The sequence below is a fragment of the Corella eumyota genome, chromosome 1 (genome assembly GCF_963082875.1).
Source record: "Corella eumyota chromosome 1, kaCorEumy4.1, whole genome shotgun sequence".
NCBI lineage: Eukaryota > Metazoa > Chordata > Ascidiacea > Phlebobranchia > Corellidae > Corella > Corella eumyota.
The window spans coordinates 2011503-2037235 of record NC_137490.1 but is presented as its reverse complement, the minus strand read 5'-3'; the positions used below and the strand labels follow the sequence as shown (position 1 = coordinate 2037235).

The 25733-nt window shown below is 27.3% G+C and overlaps 2 protein-coding genes across 4 annotated transcripts; one reads left to right on the top strand and one right to left on the bottom strand.

Moving 5' to 3' along the window:
- Nucleotides 1-5390: 5390 nt before the first annotated feature.
- Nucleotides 5391-8281, bottom strand: LOC145763445 (uncharacterized). Its single transcript, XM_082574888.1, has 6 exons — nt 8233-8281; nt 7947-8102; nt 7552-7818; nt 7087-7345; nt 6647-6774; nt 5391-6164 (listed from the first exon to the last, which is right to left on the bottom strand). The coding sequence occupies exons 1-6, from the start codon at nt 8279-8281 to the stop codon at nt 5596-5598; spliced, it is 1428 nt and encodes a 475-aa protein (XP_082431014.1). The 3' UTR covers nt 5391-5595.
- A 4642-nt stretch (nt 8282-12923) lies between these two features.
- LOC145753077 (gephyrin-like) lies at nt 12924-23306 on the top strand. Of its 3 annotated transcripts, none has more exons than XR_014283812.1 (10): nt 12924-13147; nt 13691-13835; nt 14164-14418; nt 14675-14765; nt 15065-15226; nt 15738-15929; nt 16400-16512; nt 17021-17158; nt 18236-18358; nt 19827-19940. XR_014283812.1 is itself a non-coding variant. In XM_082569478.1 (10 exons), exons 1-10 carry the CDS (start codon nt 19559-19561, stop codon nt 23054-23056), a joined length of 1296 nt encoding a protein of 431 aa, XP_082425604.1. In that variant the 5' UTR covers nt 19303-19558; the 3' UTR covers nt 23057-23306. The 3 variants fall into 3 exon arrangements, 2 of the variants coding, with proteins under 2 accessions (XP_082425596.1, XP_082425604.1); XM_082569478.1 differs by lacking the exons at nt 12924-13147; nt 13691-13835; nt 14164-14418; ... (4 more) ...; nt 17021-17158; nt 18236-18358 and adding exons at nt 19303-19592; nt 20243-20335; nt 20691-20845; ... (4 more) ...; nt 22306-22409; nt 22826-23306 and having other exon boundaries at nt 19827-19949; XM_082569470.1 differs by lacking the exons at nt 18236-18358; nt 19827-19940 and adding an exon at nt 17552-17997.
- The last annotated feature ends 2427 nt before the right edge of the window (nt 23307-25733 follow it).

The window sequence follows — 25733 nt, the reverse complement described above, 5'->3', positions numbered from 1 at the left end:
TTGTAATATCTGTTGTTTCTGTTAAAAAGTTGCTCGTTACAAATTAAGTTTTTTATGTAACAAATTTTGTTTACATTAATATGTATTTATAATAGAGTTAAATTCAAGTAAAATATATCAAAAAAGTAATAAAAGAGTTTAAACGAAGGCTGCGATTATAAACTGTAAAACCTGTAGTTTCAATTGACGTTGACGTTGTTGTTTCTGTTGTAGAAGTAAAAGGTTCTGTTTTTGTTGTTGTTGTTTCTGTTTAACACAAAAGTAAATATAATGTTTATTTTGTTGTTGTAAATTAAAATGTTGTACAAGTTTAATATGTTAATGAAATTTAAAGTCATAATTATGTTATAATTAATATTTTAAACTGTTTTGTTACAATATTGTAAAAAAAAACTAGAATAAAAATCTGTTAATAAAAAAATTATACTTGGAATTCGTTGGCAAATATAAGCATAATCATTAGAGCAGGGCACATCAAAATAATAACGAGGAGTTTGTTGAACAAAACCCACACAATCACGTTCACCGAAATTTCCTAAAGCTATAGTAAACCCTTCTGCTCCAAGATAAACAAATCCATTATTTCCAAACCATTCCCAAGTTGTTTGATTTACTCGAAGTAGATCGATCAAATGAAATGTTGACATTGCTAAAGCACAAGAATTCATTTTAAATAAACTTCTTTTTTGGGGTGCTTTTTGGCTGTTTTACATGAAAAAAATATATATAGTAATACTATTCTTTTTAATAACATAAACTAATACCTTTTCCGTCGTTAAAAAAATTTTAACAACAAACGTAACAAGTTGTTTAAAATAAAAAAAGTTTTACTTATGTTTGGTGTTGATAAGGTAAAGTCAAGTTGTTCTGGTTCGTTTAGAATGGCCAATCTTGAATTTAAATTTTCACAATTCATCTTTGCCGTGCTGTAATTTGCTCTAGTTGTTGAAAACATATATTCGTAATTGTTTGGTCCCTGTATCCATTCTAAAAATAAAGTAACAATTTATAACCTCATAAATTAGTATGTGTTTGTTTCTTATAAACTTTAAAATAGCATTTTTACAAGATATTTTTCACATAAACATTTTGTTAAACTAAATTAATACCTGCTTGTATGTATCCACAACAATAAAAAAACAAAAATATCAACATTTTTTTAAATTTTTTAAAACTCTTGTTAAAAAGTTTAATCAGAAATCTAAAATTTAAATTTTTACTAAATAATTTGTTTTTATTATAAACGCCTAAAGAATTGCAAATATTTAAATTGCTCATTGTACTTTTATTTCCGTTAAAAATAACTATTAACTACTTAGACAATATATAAAATAAACTATATAAATGCACCAAGCACAACTTATTATGTATCTCATTGAAGCATAGTTGTTATTACTCAACATAATATGTATTACACCCTTGTGTTTAATGACTAAACATTTATAATGTATCACCTTAAGGTAGTCAGAAATGATTCATTTAGCTCTTTGTTCTTTTTATGACAAGAAAATAACAATTTATTTATTGATCAATCTTAAATACTTTTTAGAATAAGAAATATAGTTTTAATATATAAAATAGGATAAAGTAGATTTATTTGGTTATTTGTGCTTTTATTAATATTGGAACCATTATTAACTTAAATAATAGAAAATAAAATTATATATATATATGCTTAATGATAAAAAGATTACAATTAATTATGGTTTATATTATTTATACTTAGTACTTGACATTGAATAAAATAATTTTTTTATGACGTAATTAATATTAAAATAAATTTGCATTTAGTTATCACCTTTATTAACAACAAATAAAAAATTGATTTATTAATTTAATATTTAATTGATCTCAAAATTATTTGGTTAATATATTAATAAAAATTATTTTTAATTATTTTTTATTTCAGCATAAGCTTTTTCTATAGTGACGTCATTTTTGGGTTGGTTAGTAACGTCATCAAATGTGATGTAACTTCCCTCTTTTATACTTTTTTGAAAAGTTTCTATAAACAATAATAAATTTTTGTTAAAAAAAATTTATTTAAAGTTTACACATTTAAGTTTATTTTTTGATAACCAATAGTAGCGGTACCTATTTGTGCCTGCCAACTACCATATAACAAGAACAAAATTACTAACGTATTTTTTATTTTATACATTATTAAATTCTTTTTTTATTATTCTAATCTAGTGTTTCACAAGAATATAAATATAGTCTATACAGGGTATTTCACGTAACACAACGTTATTAACTATGAATCATAATTAATAATTTTAGATTACCTTGTAACTTCTTTAAATATGATGTAACTTCCATCTTGAAGATTTCCTTAACAGATTGTATAAATAAAATATGCAATGTTTTTATTGCTTTTTTATTAAGTTCATTTAACAAGCATGTAAAATAGATAGCTTATTTGTTTTTGTTAGGTTGAGTTTTTTATTTTTATTTTTTATTTTTTTACCATTTTTTAGTGTTTTCTTTTTTTCAAAGATGCTTTAATAAAGTTAAAGTAATTTTTCTGTTGAAACGCAAACATATATATGTTTCCTTGTACTATATTTTATAAGCGATATATTTAAACAATAAATATAATATAATATAAACATAACTAATAAGGTTAAAATATGTTGTTTATCTTAAGCAACAAAATGACTAATAAGATTTTAGCGTTCTCCTACGTAGAACAACAATTGTTTTGTATTTGTTAGAATACTACTTAATACTTTTTCATTTTGGCAATTGGCTTCTTATTTACTTTGTAAAATTTAATTAACTTTTATTTCGTCAGTCGTTTTTTTAATATTTTAGAAATGTTGTTTTTATTTTTGTTTGGGTTAATTTGGCAAGTACAATCAGGTAATTTTATAACTTTTAAAATTAAAACTATTTGTTATTAAAGATAGTAAATTATATTTTATAGTTTCATCTTGCATATATCTAAAAATAACTTGTTTTATTATTAGTATGGATAGAAGGACCAAATGGTTACGAATATATGTTTGTAACAACTAGAGCTAACTACAGCACAGCAAAATCAAGTTGTGAAAGTTTAAACTCAAGATTGGCCATCCTTAACGAACCAGAACAACTAGATTTTGTTCTTTCAAACGATATAAGTAAGAAAACACCTAAACTATTTTCACTTTAATTTTGGTTAAAAAAAATTAGGATAAAATTTGGTTATTTGTAAAACTAAATTTAAAAATTAACTTTATTTGTATTATTTTTAAAGCTCTAGAAAAAAATAATTTTTAAAAACTTTAAGATTTAGGATTTTATCTGGTAGATCTACTTCGAGTAAATCAAACAATTTGGGAATGGTTTGGAAATAATGGATTTGTTCGTCCCGGAATAGAAGGAATTACTGAAGTTATAGGAAATTTCGGTGAACGAGATTGTGTAGGATTCCGTCCAGAATTTCCGCGTTATTATTGGGATGTAACTTGCGAACATCCATTTTTCTATATTTGCCAACGAAATCCAAGTAAGTTAAAGCTAAAGCTTAAGGTTAAAACAATTAGATAAATTTAAAACAAAAATCTAGTAAAAAGCAAATAATATTTTGCATCTTAAAATTTATATTGTGCCTAGTTTTTTCACAATTGATGTTACTTTATAACATTTCTCTTTACAACCATTTAAGATACTGTCTCACCAATTGCAACGAGAAGAACAACTACTATGACGTCACAACCCTCTATTTCTCCATATATAACAGTAGGAGCAGGAGGTGCAGGAGCAGTGTTAATAATTATTATTGTTGTGATTATTTTTTGTTGCTATTATAGAAGGTAAGTTAAATTTTATCAAAGAGCTAAAAATATCAATAAAAATATTTACATGCTAATAATTACTTGATATGTTTTTATATAAATTTATTTCAAATATGGTTTTGATAAGTTATTTTAAATAATTATTTTCAAAATTAGATTTATGTTTGTAAAAAATTACTGAAAAAATTGTCTTTCATAAGGAATGTTGACATAAAACTTAGATTGTAATTTTTCTTTAACATAAAAAAACATTTTTCGACTATTTAGAAAAAATAAAACATCAGACATAAAATCACAAGAACCAGAAACTAATGAAACCCAAATTGAAACATCTTTCGAAAAAACAAAACTAGATAATAATGTCAACAATAAAGAAACCAAACCTTCAGGTCAAGGTAAAACACATGTAGTTTGATATATTAACACTGTTATTTAAACTAAATTTTTTAAAGCTTTTTTTAGCTATTTTAAGTCATTTTAAACTTAAATTAAAGTTGTTTTTAATAATGATTTTTCATATGTTAACAATTCAGAGGCAAAACTATTCCATTTTTTCGCTGATATAAACTTGTTTTTTTTTAATTACTCTAGAAAAAGAGTCAAAAAAGGCAAACCTCTGCGCGAAGTCAAAAAACCAGGCAGATAATGAACATAGTCAGTCGAGTTCGAATCCCGCCAGCAGAGACAACCCATATTCAGTTACAGTCGAGAATATTTTGTACGACAAGCCAGTATACACTGCAGTAAGTGAAATTTATTTTTATTAATAAAATAAGTGACGTCATTTTTTTACGTCATTAAATATCCATTCTAATAATGATGTAATTAAAAAGTTACACTATCCATGACGTCATTAAACCTTTGCATTATTTATGACGCCATTAAACATCCATACTAATTATTGCGTCATAAAAAATTTACACTATCCAAGACGTCATTAAACTTCTGCATCATTTATGACGCCATAAAACATTCACGCTAATAATGACGTCATTCACAGTCTGTCGACCCTCAACAATACCACGAGGTATACGAGGCGTACTCGTTTGCTGGCAACGATGGCTACTCTGAAGTAAAAGAATTAAATGATGACGTCATAATAGAGGAAGCTTATGGAGATATTACTAGAACAAAGGGTTCTAATTGTGACAAAGCTGTGACGACAGTTTATGATAACGAAAATAAAATTCCAGATGCGGGAGAATACGATGTTTTAAACTTATCTGTAAAATCTTCACCTTCTAAATAAAGAACCCCTAAATAAAATAAATATATTATTTATTCGTGCATTAAAAATATTTCAAAATCGTTTTTTTTTTGGAACAAATCTTTATTACAAATGACTTAACTACTAAAAACATTTTAAATGTCAAAAAAAAGGTTAAGTAAAGTACTTTCTGCTTTGACAATGAGAGGTTCGGTTTATTAAAAGTATTTTCAATAAAAAGTGACTGTATTTAGGCTAAAAGAAAATATTTATTTACCTTAAATACAAATAAATAAAATAATGTATAAAAATACCCTGTAACAAATATATATACACAGATAATGTTATACATAAAATATAATATATATTATAAAATTAAAATAGTTGTACCGTTAATAGAAGTAAGTAATTATAACTAATATTCTAATTTAAACATTATTATGTTTTTAGAGTATAATATTTAGTGTTGCATTTTAAAAGCGCCTTAAGTTTGAGGATAAATTAATAAATTATGTTTATTCATGCATAAAATCGTCATTTGTCCGTTTTAAATTGAAGTTAAAAAAACATTTTATATAGTCCGTTTCTAACTTGAGGATAAACTAATATTTATTCATGCGTAATATAATTTTTTCTGCGCTGTGACGGGACGGGTTTTACGGAAAGATTCAGAGCGTCATATTCTCCGGCGCCCAGAGTTTTCTTTTCCGCGTTATCGTACACAGACGGCATCACTTCCTCATAACTGGAACCTCCTTTTTCGAGAATTCCGGAATAGGCTTCCTCAATCATCACGTCATCTTTTTGTTTGTTAACTTTGCTGTATTTATCGCCGCCCTGTAACGGAAAAGGTTCATTCTTTAGGCCGTGAAGCTTGTCATAACCAGCGTCGTTCGGTGGAGGATTGATGACGTCATTACCCGTGAAGTCATCGTCAAAACTATCGTCTGAAGAAAAGCTGTAGTTTCGGATCAGTTTACGTTGCGTAGAACGATTGGACGAAAAAGAAATATCGCTCATGGCTGTATATAAAGCGTTGTCGTCGGGTTTTGGCTTGTTGGGGACCGCGTATTGATCTTCTACGGTGGGAATCGAACTTGAGTTATTTGGTTCGAAATTGCGAACTTTTCTGGGGGTCGAATAAAGATTCGCTTCTTCCAATCGTTTTTCCATAATACCTGGAATGTAAGAACTAAGTTAACAAAATAGGTGGAACTAAACATAAATATTTGCTTAGATTTTTTACATTTGTTTATATGTTAATGTAATTGTAAAATGTGGTTGTAAATTTTTCTATGTTTATATATTTTCTGTATAAATTTTATAATATCTGCTTGTTTATTCTATTAAATTTTTGCAAAACTTTATTTGTAAAATACTTTACGTTTTAGTATAAGATTATGTCATGTCATGTGACGAACTAAAGGATTTGCGTTTTTTTAGTCAGTTAAGTTAACATAAGCGTAATAAGATATGACACATAACATTGTGATACATTTTAGTTTAGTTCTAAATAATTTAATTTTTATTTATCAAAAATATTGTTCAAACCTTTTCTACAGTTGCTAAAAAAGACTGACTTCAGTTTTTTAAACAAGATTACTGATACAAACAATGCTTTATACGACTGATAATAAATAAATGTTGCAATTTGCCTTACTTGGTTCTGAGGATATAGAAGCTTCAACTTTAATGTCGATATTATCCAGAGTTGTTTCCTCGACAGATGGCGCAATTTCAATTCCACTATTTAATTTTTTTGGCTTTTCTTCGTCAGTTTTATTTTTTCTAAATGATTTATAAAGAATGTATTATTTTAAACTACGTAAACTTAAAAACAGTAAAAAGATAATATTTTTATGATTTGTCCTGGTTTTTAAAAAAATTGGCACTAAAAATATATAAGTTAGTTACGTTATGTTTTTCTTTGTAAGGAACACATAATGTAAACATTTAGTATCCTTAATCTTTAGTCCTTAGAGTAAGAAATTAATATTTTTTATGCATTGTCTTAGATAGGTTTAAAATATAATTACCAAATGAAGAACACATTATATTGACAGTTTACTATCTTTTGTTCCTTAATTAAATTAAACTTACTTTTTACAACAGCAACAACAAATAATTACAACAAGAATAATTATCAGCAACCCCCCTCCTCCTCCTGCTCCTCCTATTATGTACGGAAGAATGGAGGCTTCTGACGTTATAGTAGTTGTTGTTGTTGATGTTGTTTGTTCGGTTGTTGAGGAGCTTGGTTGTGTTTCTATTGTTTCGGTTGTACTTGTTGAGGTTGTGGGTGTTGTTGTAGATGATGCTGTTGTTGTTGTTGTCGTTGTGGTTGTTGTTGTTGTAGCATCTGTAAATTATGTTATTTTTGGATGATAAGTGTTTATGTAAATTGTAGAAATAGTCGATTAAACAAAAATATGTAAACTTAATTTTGTTTGTAACTTAAAAATGAAGAGCGCTTGTAACTTTTTTTGTTTTAAATACCCATTTTTCATAATTTATTTTTTTTATCTTTTTACAACCCAAATTGTTACAAATTAGATATCAACTTACCTGATATTCTTTGGCAAATATAAAGATTACTAGTGCAAAATATATCGTAATAATAACGGGAGTTTTGTTGAATGAAGCTCACACAATCACGTTCACCAACACTTCCTGTAACTGAAGTAAATCCTTCTGCTCCGAAGTGAACAAATCCATTATTTCCACCCCATTCCCAAGTTGTTTGGTTTACTCGAAGTAGATCAATCAAATAAAATATTGACATTGCTAAGGAATGTAAAAATTCTATGTAAATCCGGTTTAAATTTACATTCTCTGTAAATGCAGGTATTTTCTTATAAACTTTTAGTTCAATATGGTCAATTTTTGCTTTATTAATTTAATTATAATAATTTAAAAATATGAGAAAACATAATAAATTAAAAATTAATACAGTTACTTACTAATGTTAGGTGTTGATAAAACAAAGTTAAGTTGTTCTGGTTCGTTAAGAATAGCTAATCTTGAGTTTTGATTTTCACAATTCATTTTTGATGTGTTATAATTAGCCATAGTCGTCGAAAACATATATTCGTAGTTGTTTGGTCCTTGTATCCATTCTAGTAAAGTAAAACAGAAATAACTTAGTAAAAGAAAATATTTGGCATACTGTTAGTAATGAGTACAATAATTTATCTTTAGCTAGTAAAATAAGACTTTAAATGTAACGTTTTGTATAATATTTCTTACCTGCATTAATAAAGGAAAAGCTTAAACACAAAATTACAAATTGCCACATTTTTTGGCTAGAAAATAAATAAAAATAGAACATATTATTCAATTTCAATATAAAAGTTGAACACATTTCTTTTATAAACAAATATTTGATCTTTTAAAATACAGCTTAAATATATGCTACATTCTATTATAAACATAAGCAACTGTCTTTATAATTTCTATTAAAGTTATAAATACACTGATAAATTTTTAGAATCTAACTATAAATGCTATATAAAAATAAAACAATTTTTGATACTTTCGCTCTTAACTAATCAAATTTGTCAACATATATTGTTTAAATATTAATCTATATATAAAAAATTTGATTTAACTTTTAACACCTAAGCTAACAAGTATAAGTAAGAATGGAAATGACGTGATGTGATACGCAAAGCAAAAGATGACTCATTTTCCTATGTTAAAACCTTGTTGAACATTTAACATAACACATTTATAAATGCTGTACGTATTACGTATATACCTATTAAAGAATTGCATTGTGTGTAGTTGTATTTAATTTATTTTTATAACATTTGTTTAACAAAAAATATGTTTTTAATTTGTTAAAGTAAAAATTTTGAATAAAATTAAGACTCATTTTTTGTTTTATTTTAAAGTAAACCAACTGTTTATAAACAATCATTTATAATATTTTACTTTTAAGCTTACAGTTTTATAAATTGTTAATATAATTTAAATTTAAATTCATATAAAGTTTAATCAAACCAAGAATTTAAAAAAAATGATCAATAAAAATTGTTTATTTACACTAAATAAATGTTTACGTAAAATTATAAATATTTATTCTACAAAACACACAAGGCATAATCAGGATGCAATAAATGAATAAGCAACTGATTCACTAATTTTTGTTGATTGTTTTCGATTAAGAAAATAAATATTTACTTGTTTTATTAGCTAGTTGCTAACAAAGACATATGTGCAGATGCAGAAATCATCTACTTGTTGTGACAAGTCATAAACAAAACTTATAAGATTGATAATAAAATATTAATGAAGACAGGTTTAAAAAGTTAAATTCAATTTTGTGTTAATTTAAAAAAACATTTTAAATTAAACTTTAAGTTTTTTCAATTTACAATTTGTTTAAATCTGAAATATAATTTAAAAATGAACCTTTTGTTTAGCTCATTTTTTTTAATTTATTGCTTTTTTAAATTTTAAGTATTGTAAAAAGTTAAAACTTGAGATGTTGTTGTATTGGATTATCAGTTTTCTAGTTGCTACTGTTCAAGCAGGTAAAACTATTTGTCAATTTTTGACAATATTTCAAGTTTCAATTTATATTTTTGCAGTTAAAATATTTTATTTATTTAGAATGGATGCAAGGACCAAACAATTACGAATATATGTTTTCAACGACTGCAGCCAATTATAATACCTCAGTGACAGAATGCGAAAGCTTTAACTCAAGATTGGCAATTTTAAGCGACCAAAATCAATCAGATTACATTACTTCATTCAATCGTAAGATATTTTGAATTCTTAATAAACGTATTTTATTTTTGTATTAAAATAATTATTTTATTAAAAAATGTATGTTTTATCTGCCATGGCGTAGTGGTTAAAACTCTTGGCTTTACTTTAAAAAGTCATGGGCTCGGTTTTTACAGCTTTAACGCTGTAGCGCATATAAAAACGCCTTATATAAAGGTGCCACATAGAATATGAATTCCTGTTGAGTCAAAAAAACTGTTTGTAGCTTAATTTACAAGCGCCAGTAATCAAATTTGTCTTAAACTATGAAAGTTAATTTAAGGCTGCATTCGGGTGAAAAATGGTACTGTTTATTGTTTCGGTTGTAAAGTCGGCCTTTATATATTGACGGTAGACAACTAAACTTTTAGAATATGCAAAACCGTTTTTTTTTATAAACTTCCTGATACATTGAATTTAGATTCTACATTTTATTACATTGGGCTAAACCGGGTCACCGACATAATGTTTCAATGGGAAGATGAAAGTGGATTTGTTCCCCTTGACAGTTTTTTATGGACATACGACACTTTAGGTGAAGAAGATTGTGCAATAATTAGCTTGGGAAACAAGCGCTTTTACGATGTTGTTCTAATCCATACAACTTTCTATGCCAAAGAATAGTCCAAGGTAAAAATGTCTACCCTACGGTTGAGATCTTTATTGTCGTAATGTAGTCGCAAGTTTCAAGTAATATTTGCCCGCGATAATTTACCTAACACCAGTTTTATTTTTTTTTAAAAAGTCACGAAGCGCAGTTTTATTTATTTTCCATTGCTATAAGTTTAAACATGTATTTATATATATTGCTAAGCTCCATTTCATATAGACTGTCTATGCAATTTTTTTTATTTGTGTTCCTAATACAGATACCACAACTACAACAACTGCAGAACAAACAACAACAGCAATAACTACAACAAAACCTGCAACAACAACTACAGACACAACAACTAAATTAAGTACAACAACACCAGAACTCACAACAACAACAACATCACCAACAACAACAAGTCCAGCAACAACAAAAACATTAGAAACAGAATCAACAAATGTATCCACAATGCAAAGTAGTACTGAACCAAATCAATCAAGTGTAACCACAACGAGGTCGACCATCAAAAATTCTGCTGGTTCAACTGCTCCTCTAGCTTCTAATGCTTCTGACAATTTACCGATAATTATTGGCGCTGCTGGGGGCGGATTTTTACTTCTTGTAGTAATTGTCGTTGTCGTATGCTGTGTAAAACGGTAAGTTTAGTAATACATACAAGATAAATAGTAGGCTAGTCGTTTGCTGGTTAAATTTAAAGCAAAAAATACCCTGCAAAATTTTAGCATGTTGGTTTAGGATATTACTGGTAAAAAATATTTTATTTTGTAGTTTATTATTTTAAAAGTCTCAAAAAATATTTTTAAACAGTAGTTCGTTATTATTGTTAGCCTTAAAACCAATTACATTTACATTTGTTAAAGTTTTAATTATTAATAATATCCAACCTTTTTTAGCTAAGGTTAACCTAACTTTGCATAAATACTATGTTTTAAAATGTATTTGTTTTATAGAAACAGGCGAGGCATTGTCCCAGAGCCAGAGTTGGAATTAAATAAGACTTACATGAATAAAACAGGTAAGGTAATTTATTTAAATATAATTGCTACAACGCGTCGCATTTCTTTACTTTTTCTCTTTTTGTTGTATTTTTATTGTTGGGACGTGTTTAAGCTATCTGTAAACGCTTGGCTCAAAAGCGAATAGTGGCATTGGTGCGGTTCAAGCCGAAAACCTTTGGATTTGTAGTCTGCTTTGATCGGTTTTATAACATGTTTAAACTTTGTTTTATTTGTTTACAGACAATCGACTATCTGTAATGAACGTATACGACACTATACCCTATCCCGACAACCCACCAGCACCGTCTAACGGGCGTCAAATCGAAGCCATTTATTCATCGCCACACCAGTCACCAGCTCGGCGACAAGATAGTGTTTACACAACGATGGGGAACACTAAATCGCTCAAAATACGTAACGCACAAAGACAGGACAGTTTTTCGTCTGATGACGTACATGACGAATACGTTCTTAATAAAAACAATGACGTCACAGGCTACGTAGAGTTTCAAGATAATCAACAAGTCCAAGAATCGGAAAACGCGTACGGTAAAATCGACGACCCTCCGAACAATGGTTCATATGACGTTATTCAGGAGAATAAGGGTTTCAGGCCTAAAGCAGGAAGAAGAACGGTTAATCTTAGACCAGTTGATAATCCACCTTCACCTCCAGACTTATACCTTGAACTTAAACGCCATAGTGGTCACTAACTATTTTTTATTATTGTTTACTCTCAATGTAAAAAGATCAAATTAACTACTTAAACATAAAGTAACATTAGTTACCTCGACCCAGTCTCGGATTGCCTTTAGTAGTTTGGGATATTATAGGTAGTAATTGCCTAAAAATTAAACTGTTGAATAGATGTTGGCTTAGCAGGAGTTCCTACCGTCCTTAGAAACCTACTCAAAGGCGCTACAACATAAGAGCAGTGGGAACTAAACCTAAAACCTAATGTAGTGAAGCCAGACTACTACACCTTGCTGCCGGGATTTGGGTTTTTGTGTTTAATAGAATACTTTTTAAATTTGTACATAGATAATATATGTATGGATCTATTAATTGATGTAGAATTACTTTAATGGAATAATAAAAATATTGAAATAGTGATAGGCAATGTACTATAAACTAAATATAGAATAATTTCAAAATGTGACTTTACTTTACTAAAAAAAACGTTGTGAGGATAAACTAAAAATTATTTTAAAAATAGCAAAGTCATAAATTATATTTCTAATTTAGGGAAAGTTATAGAAATGACATTACTAATTTTACCGGTTTTGTTATTTTTGTGTGTATTTGTCAAATGTCAACATTGACTGCTAGGTTTAGTAATTAAATAGTTTTAAATACAATTTACGAGTAAATTTGGGTAGTAATCTTCAAAAAATAAAAATATTTTCAGGAATTTAGCAGACATTTTTACTGTTTTGATTTCAAATATAAAACACGTGTAATTTTAAAGCGTTTATTTTTATCATCAGTCTGTCACTTTACTAATCTATAATTACTTATTTGTTTTAATTATCTACTGTTAAGGTTATACAGAATTGAACTTTTCACTTAAATATTTTTGCCAAATTCTAAATATGGAAGTAGACGGAGTTACGTTAACTTCGTTAATAAACCAACTAAATACAGCAAACGATATTGAATCAAGTTTGCAAGATATAAGAGCGTTTATAACCTGTCAGTCACCAGCTAAACTAAAGGAAATTGTAACCACTGAACATATAGGTGGTTTGTTGAGCTGTTTAGGCACTGATAACAGGTATATATTTTAAGTGTTCTGTCATTCTCTATTGTTACATTTTATACATTTTTTTATCAATTTCTGTTGTGGAAAGATCGACTTTACGACCTAAACATAGAGTAACATTAGTTACCTTGACCCAGTCTAAAGTTGCCCTTGGCAGTTTGAATTATTATTGATTTTAATTCCTGGATAATTAAACAGCTAGTTATTTGTTGGCTTATTAAGAGTTTACACCTTTTAAAACGCCTTATTTAAAGGCACTACAGAATAAAATTATAGGAGATCAAACCAAAGATCTCATGTAGTGAAGCCAAGATTTATTCACTACACCATAATTTAAGCTGTCAGCTTAAATTATGTAAAATATATTTACTTGAATTGGAGAATATAAATTGGTTTTATTTCACTTGTCATTAGGTTTTTGTATTTAAACCTTTTGAAAGTAAGTTTTAGTAATAACTTACTTAAAGCTGGTGCAGTGGGAATCGAACCCAGAAAATAATACCAATAAATATTTTTTATTTTTTAAACTTAAATATTAAATTTTGATTGATTCAGAAAGATTATTGAATCAACTTGTATAATTCTTTCTTCACTTTTATCAATAATTGATCCACTTGAAATCATCCTTAAACTTTGGGATGAATTAAAAGTTGGTTTGCTTCATGAAAAAGAAGAAGTTCAAGAAATTGTTGTCCAAGAAGTAAATTTTGTTAATTACAGATTTTTTATTTAATTTTTAATATTTTTTTTTCAAGAAAATAAAATTTAAATTTTACTATTTCTATTTTTACTGTCAACTTTTATACTATAGCGATGTTATTTATTAATATTTAGCTAAATTTACTTGTTTATTAAAAAAGTACATTAAACAAGAAATAAATTTTGATAATTTAAATTTTTTAATTGATTTTAGTATTAAAAAAGCAAAATCAAAAACAATATTTTTATCCAAATTTTCACTGTTGATTTTTAATTTTAAACAATAGCAATCTATTAACAATCATATAAAAATATTTATTTGTAAACAGCTAAACAGGGTAATAGAAATACCTGAAGGACCAACTGTTATTAATGAAAACCCAGATGTTCTAAAAACTGCGATTCTTCTAGTTGGAAACCAGAATTTATCAGCCTCAAAATTAGCAATCAAATTTTTAAAAGATTGTGCGAAAATTTCACCAAATTTGGCTCGAAAAATGTTGGATAAAAATGCTGAGTCAATGTTAAATATGTTTCAAGATGTGATGAAACAAAGTGATATTGTTCGATATAGAGTGTATGAGGTAATAATGGTTTTATTATTAGAAGGTAAAATAAAATATACTTTTTTGCATATTTATCATTTAAATTTTGATACTAGAATGTTTAAAAAAAATTAGTTATTGCTTGAATTTTGTTTTAGTAATTGTTAGTTTGTGATTTTTAATAATTAAACTTTTCATATTAGTAACAAAAAACACCTAAAAACTTAATAAAAATTTCTGTAAGTTTATATTTGTTAATAACTAAAAATTTAAGCATTTTAAATTTTATTTCCAGGTAGTTTGTAGTATTCAATCTGAATCTCAGGAAATGTTGGAACTATGTCTTCAATCTGGAATATTAAACCAACTTTTAAATGAACTTTCAAGTAAAAAAAAATTGAAATAATAAGTTGATGTTATTATTCTTGTAATTTTTATTAATTTTTTAGTCCTTAAAAAATTATTATTATTAGTAAAAAAATGTTTAGTAAAAAATGTTTATGCTGAATTTAAAAATTCATATAAGACTATTTTTTATGTTAATTTTTTTGTAAATTCTTTAAATTAAGCATTGTTTTTAGATCATAACCTAAATTATAAAGATTTTTTTTCAAATAAAATAAATAATTTGTAAATACAAAAAAAACTATTTATTTTTGAATTAAAATATTTTTGTTATTTCTAGGTGATGATGCATTACTTAAGGTAACTTGTATAACAATGATCACAGAAATGGCTTCAACTCCTCACAGTTTAGATTACTTGGAGCAATCAGGTTTGGTTTCACAGATGATGGAGTTTATGAAAAATCCACCAAATGATCCAATTTCTGATCTCTATTTATCAGGTAGGTTTGAAGTTGTATTTTTTGTGTCATATTTAGTTGTAAAATGTTTTTTTTTTTTTGACTTATCTTTATACAAATAATAACAACTTAAACTTTTGTGTAGATATATTTTTTATGTTTAGTTTTAAGATAGGTCTACAAATTTTTAAACTTTTTGTTATTAATTTTTGAACTAAATAATAACAACTTAAATTTTTATAAATTTAGTTTGGTTATTTTTTAATAAATTGTATATATAATTGGAAACAATTAAGTTGTATAGCCATATAAAGTTTTCACCATAAATCAGTGTACTAATTATTTTGTTAATTTTTTTTGTATCCTATTTAAGTTGGTATAATTAGTTTATCTGCTAAATCACTTTTTCCTGTGGAAATTATTTTAAGCAATTAATTTTTATAAAACAATAAACAATTTTTCACTAATATGACCTTTATTATAGTAACTATGACTTAAAATTTACAATATTACGTTCTGCCATTTTTTTTAATAACATTCGCTTATTATGTAGCTGTTATTGAATTTTTTGGGCACATGTGCATGTACCGTGACCCTCAAAAAATTGCAGAGTCGTACCCTACGTTTCTTCACTCCTTATTTGGGCTGACTCATCACGAGAACAGCACAATTGTTAAGGTTGCCATAGATACCATCGGTCTTATCTCAAGGTCAACTCAAGGAAAAATTATGTTGCATGAGCAGGGTACGTTTGTAATTTGTTTATTTTTTGTTTTTACCTTTTAAATATTTTTAATTTTAAGAATCTTGGTTACTTATTTGTATATAATGGAACTTTAGACGGTTTACATACATATACATATATGTTTGTTCAATTTATAGTTTCACAAAATAAATAAAACTTGCGTTTGTGGTGCATTAGTAAACTATCCCAGGCAAATATTGGTTGAAAGTTTTGACCATATTCTGACAATAAAATACTAAACTTAGTGTGGCTATAGACAAGTATTTATAAATATTTTATTTTACTTTCTTACTTTTTCCCTCTGCCCTTTTGTACCATACAACAATAATTTTTGATATCGAGTTTTATACATTCTAAATTTAATTATACGTTTCTAACTTAGAATTCTATAAAATATTTATGAATAAAAATGGTAATTTTAGTTGATTTCTATGTAATATAGTAAGAAAACCATTTCATTTCTTGTATAGGAATTCTCTTTAAAAAAGCAGTTGGTGATATTTGTAAATTAATTTCAAGTGGACCACTGGATTTGAAAGAAAATGCTGTCAATGCAATTTCCCAAATGCTTAGCACCAATAAGGTTTTGGTATTTGTATTCATTGTTTAAGTGCAATAACAAGATTATTTGTGACATGGTATTACCCTTTTTCAACACTTATTTTTTCAATGGGCTTAATATAGGCACAGTTTTTTAAGTTCATACATATGTTATTTAGATATTCTAAAGTGATAAATATTTACATCATATTGTTTAAATAATACTTAAAACCAATATACAAGTGTTCAATCAAGAGGCCTACGAAAAAAACTTATAGTTGTGGTATTTGACTAGTAGCAAATTACAAACAAATTTTAGTTAAAAATCGCGATTATATTACAATAATTAAAATCCCAATCGTTAAGCTGGCAATCAATTAGCAATAACGATAACCTTGACATTTATAAAAACTTGAATAAGTTGTTTGCCTACCTAAGTTTAAATAATTATCAAAAGTATTTCAATATTTAATATGTGTAAAAAGATTTTAGCAAATACACTAACGTTACAAACTTTAAATCAAATTTTATTTTAATGTTTTGATGTAAAGGTCCATCCAACAGAAAAGGAGAAATTATTTTCCATCACAGTTTCTTGGTTTCAACTCATCTCATCAAGTCCTATTGACACCATTCTCTCTGTTTGTAAACACCATTCTCTGGAGATCAGAGTGGCTGGTTTTAATCTGGTAAGAATGGTTGTTTATTTTTATATAAACCACTTTGTTGGGACCACAGTTGCTGGTTTTAATCTGGTAGGTTTGGTGTTTTATTTCCGTAAACACCATTTTAATACTATCAGTGTAAATGGTTTAAATCTTGTAAGTATGGTATTTTTTTTGTCAACACCATTGTTTTGAGATTGGGTTACTGATTTCAATCTGGTATGTATGGTATTTTTGATGGTTATTTGTAAACACCATTATTTATGTAAATTTATTTTTTTAATTGTCTAAGAGTTTTTGTATTCGGTATTATTTTGTACTAATATTGTAATTTTTGTACGAATTTTTTTTTTTTAATATTTGCATTAGAGTTTAATAGTAATTTTAAAGACCATGAAATATATTTTTAATTTAAAGTTAAATTCTGTCGCAAGTTGGAATTGGGGTATAGAAGCAATGGTAGAATTTGCTTCAATTACCGAATACTTACTAGACAGAAAAACAGAAGTTAAAACCAAATCGATCCAAGCTAAATTTGAAGTCTTACAGACTCTGGCAAATGCTCCAAATTGTGCCGATATTTTTGGAACTGAAAATTATATTAAATTTAAGGAGTTTGTTGGCGAAGGGGTTTTTTATAGTGAGCCTAGGGTTGTTTTAGCAACTCAGAATCGTTAAGTTTGTAATTTTCTGCATTAAACTTAGTTATTTCTACCCAATTTTCTTTCAAAATTGTAATGTTCCATTTTTCGTATTATCTGTATTAGATAACTGTTAAATTTCATTTTTTTGAAGCTGTTATTAGTAAAAGTTAAGTCTTTTTTGTTGTATTAAAAACATTGTTATGTTTTATGCAGTTTCATTAGCGCTAATAGTTGTAATGTATTAATCCTGTATTAATTAAATATTAGTTTAAGTAGAAATGTTAAATAAATTAAAACTTATAAAAATGTTTAAATGTTTATGGGTTTTGATGAACTGAAAAAATTATAATGTTTTTTTTGATCAAATAAATTAACAATAAGGTAAGCATTAAGCATTAAAAAAATATGTAATTGCTTTAAGCTTAAAATAAAAATCTTATAAAAAATTTCTTTTCAGTGAATTGAAAGGAAGAATTTGCAATGTGTTCAAATATATTATTGAAGTTATAGGACATCTTTTTGTTTCTGCAACCTAAAGATTAGAGATGAGCATTTTTATACAACTCCTGTTTTTTCTCAAGTAAGTTTGTTTTATACCTTTTATGTGTTAGTTAAGCAATTTAAAATATTTCACAGCACACTAGAATTTTGTTTGACTTTGAATATCGTTTTTAATTTTGAAAACACCTTTGATTGTAAACCCTTTTATCTTTTTTAAGCAATATTATTAGGGTAATGTAGACTAAATTTTGTCTAAATAGTTTGGCCTTATGCTTTTAATTTTATCATTGTAATATGTCATTTGTTTGCCCATGCACCATAAGTAGTTGTTTTCCCTTCAGGCATATAAATTGCAAAAAAATGTTTAGGTTAACTTTATGTAACCCTTATTAACTAATAAACTAGTATTTAATTTATCCACATATTAAATAGTAGTAGTATAAAACTTGTTAAATAGAATTCTAACAAAAGATATAATTTACATTTTTTTATAGAAATTTAAATATATATTTTAATTTTTTTAATATATAAATTATGTATAAATAGATAGCTTGTATTTAAATTAAGTTGTTCAAAAGCATAATCTTTTCTAAATAAGAAATGATTTAATTTTGTTTGTTTTTTAAATTTGGTTTGGCAAATTTATAACAAACTCACAAAATACCAAAATTTTAAATTTATAAAAAAAAGTTATTTGATCATAATTTTGTTAATTGGTTGGAGATTTAGATTTTTATTCATTTTTAGGTAAAACAATAAAATTGTAATACCAACACTGTTTTATTTAAACTGTAGGGAGTAAGTGTATGGAAATAATTACCATTTTGTATATTTTTGAATGCTCTTTTTATAAATAAAATACCCAATTACATTCTCCTAATTGGCCATTAGTCTGCTATGTAGTCAAATTTAATAATTTTCTCAAAATATTGATGCCTATCAGCAAGCTATCTCTGCCTATTAATTCTCAAAACATAAATTTTTCATTCGCGTTGGTATTTATTTCCTAGAAAATTCTCTCTAATATCAGCCTAAGGCACAAACCGAAGTTCAAATATATAAATGCAGTATCAGTTGGCTGAGTATAAATACCTTGTTGTAGATGTTTTTAATGGTTAAAAAAAACTAACAATGGAACTATTATTGAGAATAACATTTTTTCTAGTTACTGTAAAGGCCTAAACACAATATGTTGTTTAGTAGACTTGTGAATGGTATAAAGTATAATCTTTTATAGATTTGCAATAGAAAAGATAAATTATTGAGTAAGTTGGAAAATATGGCAACTAACTTAAATACAGGATTAAATACCGGTAAAGTTTGGTTTTCAAATTCAAATATTTTTATTTTTAATAAAGTGTTTTTAAAGTCCTTATTTTTACACATAACAGTTCTATTGTATTAACAATGAAATATATATGGTATAAAATTTTTTAACTTATTTTTGTTAATAAATAGCTATATGCGATAAGTTTCTATTGAAAATAATTTTTTTAGTTTGTAAAACTTTTAATTATTAAAAATTGATTTGAATAAATATTTTTTAGACTTCAACAAAGTAGCTCGTAGAAACCGATGTTATCCGTACCCACCTGTAAGTTTTGACAAAGCCTTTTCTCTCATTCTCTCCAACACAATCTCACTGCCTATTTGTAGTCTAAATTGTAAAGGTAATCACACGAACTAAACATAACGCAATAATTGTTGTCCTGACCAGGTTACCCTAACCTAGTCTCAACTTATCTTTAGCAGTTTTATTTTTAAAGTAATATTGTTTATAAGTGCCCTGCTGATAAACTACGAATTGGGTTTAAGTTCGAAGTTTGAATTGTTTATGGCACCTTACAACGTATATTAAGGGCTTATTGACCAATAAATTTATATATAGCACTAGTGACCAAACATAGGACCTTATGTAGTAAAGCCAAGTGCCATCAGATTTTAAAACTGAGTTTGTATTTAGATGCTATTGATCATTATGTTTGTGAAGATATTAAAGCTTTGGTTAATATTCCTGAAAGTAACACTGCTGTAAATGATGGATATGCTGTTATAGGTAAGTACAAGTAGATGTATAAAACACACTGGCATTTATCCTATTTATATTTGTATATAGTTCTTTTGTGCATTTGCTATTCTAACGACTTCATGACTTAAACATAGAGTAACAACAATTACCCCGACCCATTCTCATATTGCCTTTGGCGGTTTGAAAGATTATAGATTATAATTGCCTGATAATTAAGCTGCTAAATAATGTCGACTTAGCAGAAGTTCATACCGTTTAACGCACCTTTCTTAAGGGTAGAACAGCATGAGTGCAGTGGGGATTGAACCGAGGACCTCATGAAGTAAAGTCTTTCGATCACTACAACATGCTGTTTTTACTACACGTTATTTTTTTATTTTAGCTTCTGATGTTCCTGGTGACTTGGACGTTGTGTTTCCTGGTTCTTATTTGACGGTCGGACGTGCCATTAGAGTCACCACCGGGAGTGCTATGCCTGCTGGATCAGATGCTCTAGTTCCAGTTGAGCACACCAAGGTCGTCAGAGAAGAGAACAGAGTAAGATTCTTATGATTATAAGGATTATTGTCATTCTATATTAAATCAAATTATTAGCTGAATTATTCCCCCCCCAAAAAAAATTATAAATTTTTGTAAATAGATATTTAAAAAGCTTTATTTGTAGTAAAATAGACCAATTGTTAGGTCATAATAAACTTATTTTTTTAGGGAACAGTTGAAGCCGTGGTTCGCTTCCTCGAGTCAGCAACCCCGGGTCAACAAGTTCGAACAATCGGGAGTGACACGAGAGCAGGGGAGGTGATTGTTAAATCGGGGACAAAACTCGGTTATGCCGAGTGTGTGGTTCTTGTTAAGTTTGGGTTGTCCAGTGTTCGGGTTAATCGCTTGCCAGTTGTGGCTATTCTTTCTACTGGGGCAGAGGTAGGCAATAAAAAAGGAATTTCAATCAAAATATTTTGATAAAAATTTGTTTTAAATAGTGTTTTAACTGATTGACTTTTACTGGTTATTGTTATCGTTTTTTGGTGGGTTTTAACTGATTTACTTAAGAACTGGTAGCATTAAAATTGGTGTTGTGAAGCCTATAAAACATTTTGTTTTATAAAAATGTGCAGAGGGGGGGGGAATAAATTAAATATTAGTTAACAAAACCTACTTACTTAAAACTTAATTTAGACAAATCTTGAAACCTTTTTTTATTGTTTTTCAGATAGTAGAATCCAATGCTTCAGAAAGTGGAAAAGTCCGTGACACAAATCGGTTAGCACTCTCACTTGCTCTGCAAAAGATTGGCCACAAGGTGGTAGACATGGGCATCGTAACAAACGAGATCTTGCAACTGAAAAATGTTCTTACTCAGGCCTATAAGCAAGGTTAGATTGTTTGTTAAAGTATAGAAAATAGTTTATTAGGTCTGTATAAAAAATGTTACTCTATGTTTTAAAATTATAATAACCTGAACCGTAAAATGATTTTTTATGTAATTTTATTTTTGATGTAGGAAGCCAACTGTAAAGGCTAAACATAGAATAACACTTGTTACCCTGACCATTTAATTTTAGGTTAAGAGTATTTTAATTTTAGACTTAATATACTTTAAAGTTTGAGAAACTATTTATTTTAAACTATTGTGTTGTTTAGCTGATGTTGTTATAAGCACTGGTGGAGTTTCTTTGGGTGATAATGATTATGTGAAACCCCTACTCACAGATATTGGGGTCAACTGGCATTTTAAAAGGGTTGACATGAAACCCGGGTAAACAAATTCAACTTTTGTTTCTTTTTTTTTTTTGAAAATAAAATTAATTTTAAGTTAAACAATTAATTTTTTATAATTTTTATTTTTTTATCTTAAGAGCTCCAACTGGTTTTGCAACTTTAGAAACTCAAAGGGGAAAGAAATATTTTTTCACATTGCCAGGTTAGGTTTTTTTAATTTTTTTCTTATTCACATAAATTTAATATATAAACACTTTAATTACATTTCAAAATTTTAGGAGTCCCTGTCCCAGCGTTGATGGCGTTCCAACTTCTGGTTTTACCTTGTTTAAGAAAACTTAGTGGAAGCAAAACACCAAGTTCTGTATTAATGAAGGCAAAGGTTCGGGTTATCATAAGAGATTGTTATATTTTAATTAGAATTTGACTTTGATTTTTTATACTTTATTAAAAATTGATTTATATTTCGGCTCCCGACTACGTATTGTTAGCAATGAGAATTGGTTAGAACACATGGTTTTACTACAAAAGGTCTTGGGTTTGATTCCCATTGCCTTTATGTAGCTTCTTTTAAGTAATGTGCTATAAACTTTATCAACTCTTGCTTATCCAAAAACCAATTAACAGTTTAGTTATCAAACATTTATAATTAATGAAATCCAAAACTGTTAAAGTTGTCTTAAAACTGGTACAAAAGAATGCTCTTTGAAGAAAGGCTGTAATTTTGACCATTCAAAGCAAAAATAAATAAATACAATAGCCTACAACATCTATGTAACTCAATTTATTATATTCAAGGTTTCTCAAGACATTACTCTTGGAGAAACCCCGGAATTCCAACGAGGTAAATTAAGACACGAGGAAGATCAACCCGTTCCCTGGGTTGACATCACCGGAGGTCAGGTGATCAGTCGTCTGATCAGCATGGTCGACGCCAACGTGCTTCTCCTTGTTCCTCCCAAGTCAAACCAGTGTGATGTCATAAAGAACGGAGAAATTGCGAATGTTTTATTGGTGGGGGATTATTAGATTTATTTAATTTGTGAAAATATTAAAACTGTCAAAAAATTCAGAATTTTTTTAAAGTTAGATTTCTCTTTGTAATATAGTAATTAACATTTTAAATTGTTGTATCTTGCTCACAATTAGGAATTGAACATTATTTAAAATTTAATATTCTTACCTTTTTTAGATCTTATTATATCTTTTAATATATCAATTTTTATTTTATTTAAATCCTAAATTTTATTTTATTTTTTTTAATTCAAAAAGTTTTTTATTTGCCTTATTTTTATGCATTCCCACTCTAAGTACATGATAATATTATTTTGACAAAAAGCAGTTATTACATGATTTTTTTGTATTTAATATCACACCATTTGTAGAATACACTTTATTTCTATGTATTATATGTCCTGTAATTATACTTGAATTTAACTTGAAGGTATGTTTAAATATTTTGGTTGTAAATTATTAATTTTTCTTTTTTTGATAAAGTAAACAATAATATCTAATCATCTAACTGTAACAGTTTATATTTTAGACTCATTTTATTAAAAAAATTGTAAACAGATATAAATTTTAAAGGTAATTTTATTAAATATAACACATTAAGTTTGTTTTATTAGTGATTCCAAGGAAGGAACACAAAAATAATATTTTTTGTTTAGAAATATTACAGAAATTTGTTTTTAAATTCAGTTATTTTTTCTTCTATTTGGTTGTCAACAAATGATTGTTGAAAGAAAGTACCTGTGATGTCATCAATCTTCACTTGTTTTAAAATAGAGACGACTTTGTTCATATTTTGTTGTCTGCAAAAAAAAAACAATTTGAAAACAAATTTAGATTTTACAGGCACTGTGTTGTAGTGGTTAAAACACTTGGCTTCCATACAAGAAGTCCTGGGTTCGATCTCCACTGCTTTGTTGCTGTAGCGCTCTTAAGCAAGAGGCTATAAACAGTTTAAACTTCTGCTAAGCCACTACTTAATAAGCAACTTAGATATCGAGCAATTATAATCAATAGTATCTTAAACTGCCAAAGGTAACTCGAGACTGAGTGGAGGTAACTGATGTTAAAAATAATTATTTTTAATTCAAACTTTATTAAAATAGTAATCAAAATGGTAATATGCAAACTGTTATATTATTTTGCTTAAAGCTATTTATTTACTTATTTACCTTTCTAGAAGATCTGTAGGATTTTTGTACTTGATTTTAAAATAAGTTTCAATTGCAATTTGTAATGGGTTTGTTGTATCATATTTTTTTTCTAAAAAACAAAAAAGGTCGGTCGTTAGTTGGCGCTTGTAAGCAATTTCTTAGAATTAAATTTAAACCAAATATTGGTTGCTATATACAAGTAGAAAAATTTCTTATAAATTATAAGATTTTTTATCAATTTAAATACCAGAAAAAGGTTGTCGTTAGTGGGCGCTTTTAAGCCAAATATGCTATATTATTTAAGTGGAAATTTTTTTATCATTTCAAAAGTTTTTACCTAACACAAGCAAACTAGCTGCAAAGTTGCGTTCGATGTCATCTAATTTTGCCATTGCGCATGCGCACAACGAACAATATAACTTCCATGTGGTGGCCCTGGTCTCATCTTTTTTACCGCGATCTTTTGATAAAACTTTGGCATTTTCGTCTAAACAGAAAAAAACATAACTTTGTGCTTAATAACTGCAGCCGCTTATATTTTGTGACGAAATAAACATTTGTGCAAAATATCTTTAAAACAAATTTTAATGAAATTTAGATCAATTTTTTTTAAGAGGTTTAGGGACGCTTCTTTAGGAGCAATAGAAAGGGTCAGAGTAAGAAAGGGTAATAGAAAAATATTTAATTGTCGGTTTTTGGTGAAATGTGTGTTTGTTAAAATAGTTTTAATAATATTACAGTAATTTTGTAAAGACACTATTACAAATAATAGTACCATGTTTTAGACCAAGTAAATCATATTTTCTGACATAATAGCGATACATTTTCTAGGTTCAAACATTACTGCGTTTCTTAAGCTTTATTAATACATTTTTTACCTGCAATTTACACAAGACTATATATATAAAATATATTCCTGTTGTAGTAATACTTACTGTTATAAGCTGCCAAGTGAAGGAGCATGTTGTAATCAGTTGAAATCGGCCATTTACTATATTCAAATACAAATAATGAGGCCCAGTGTTTTTTTAATAAATCCGTCTAAATTAAAAAAAATAAAAGATGAGCTTTTAAAATTGTTAATCTCGTTTTAAATAATTTGTTGGTATAATAAATACATATAAAAGACTTTATATAAAAAATTTTGAGTTAGTTCTTTTATTTTAATGTATTTTAATTTAAAAGTTAGTTGGACTTGTATTTTTTTTAGTTTTTGGTCATTTTAAGCTCCAGTAATTAATTCAATTTTCCACACTTACTTGTTGATTTGTTGTTAGTATCTTGAACGGGGAAACCCCAACTGTCCACGTGATTATTTTGTTTAAACTTTGTTTTGCTAGATCCGACAAAGTTGCCCCGAAATAATTCCGCAAAAATGGGTTAATTACGTCGGTTACGCTCGGCTGAATTTGTGGTGACGTCACATCGCTAAAGTTGAGTTATTTTTTTCAGTAAGACATTTTTAACTTTTTATTAGAAAATGCTGTATTTAAAAACATTTTTAAATTAATTTAACTTTTGAGTGTAAAATTTAACATTTT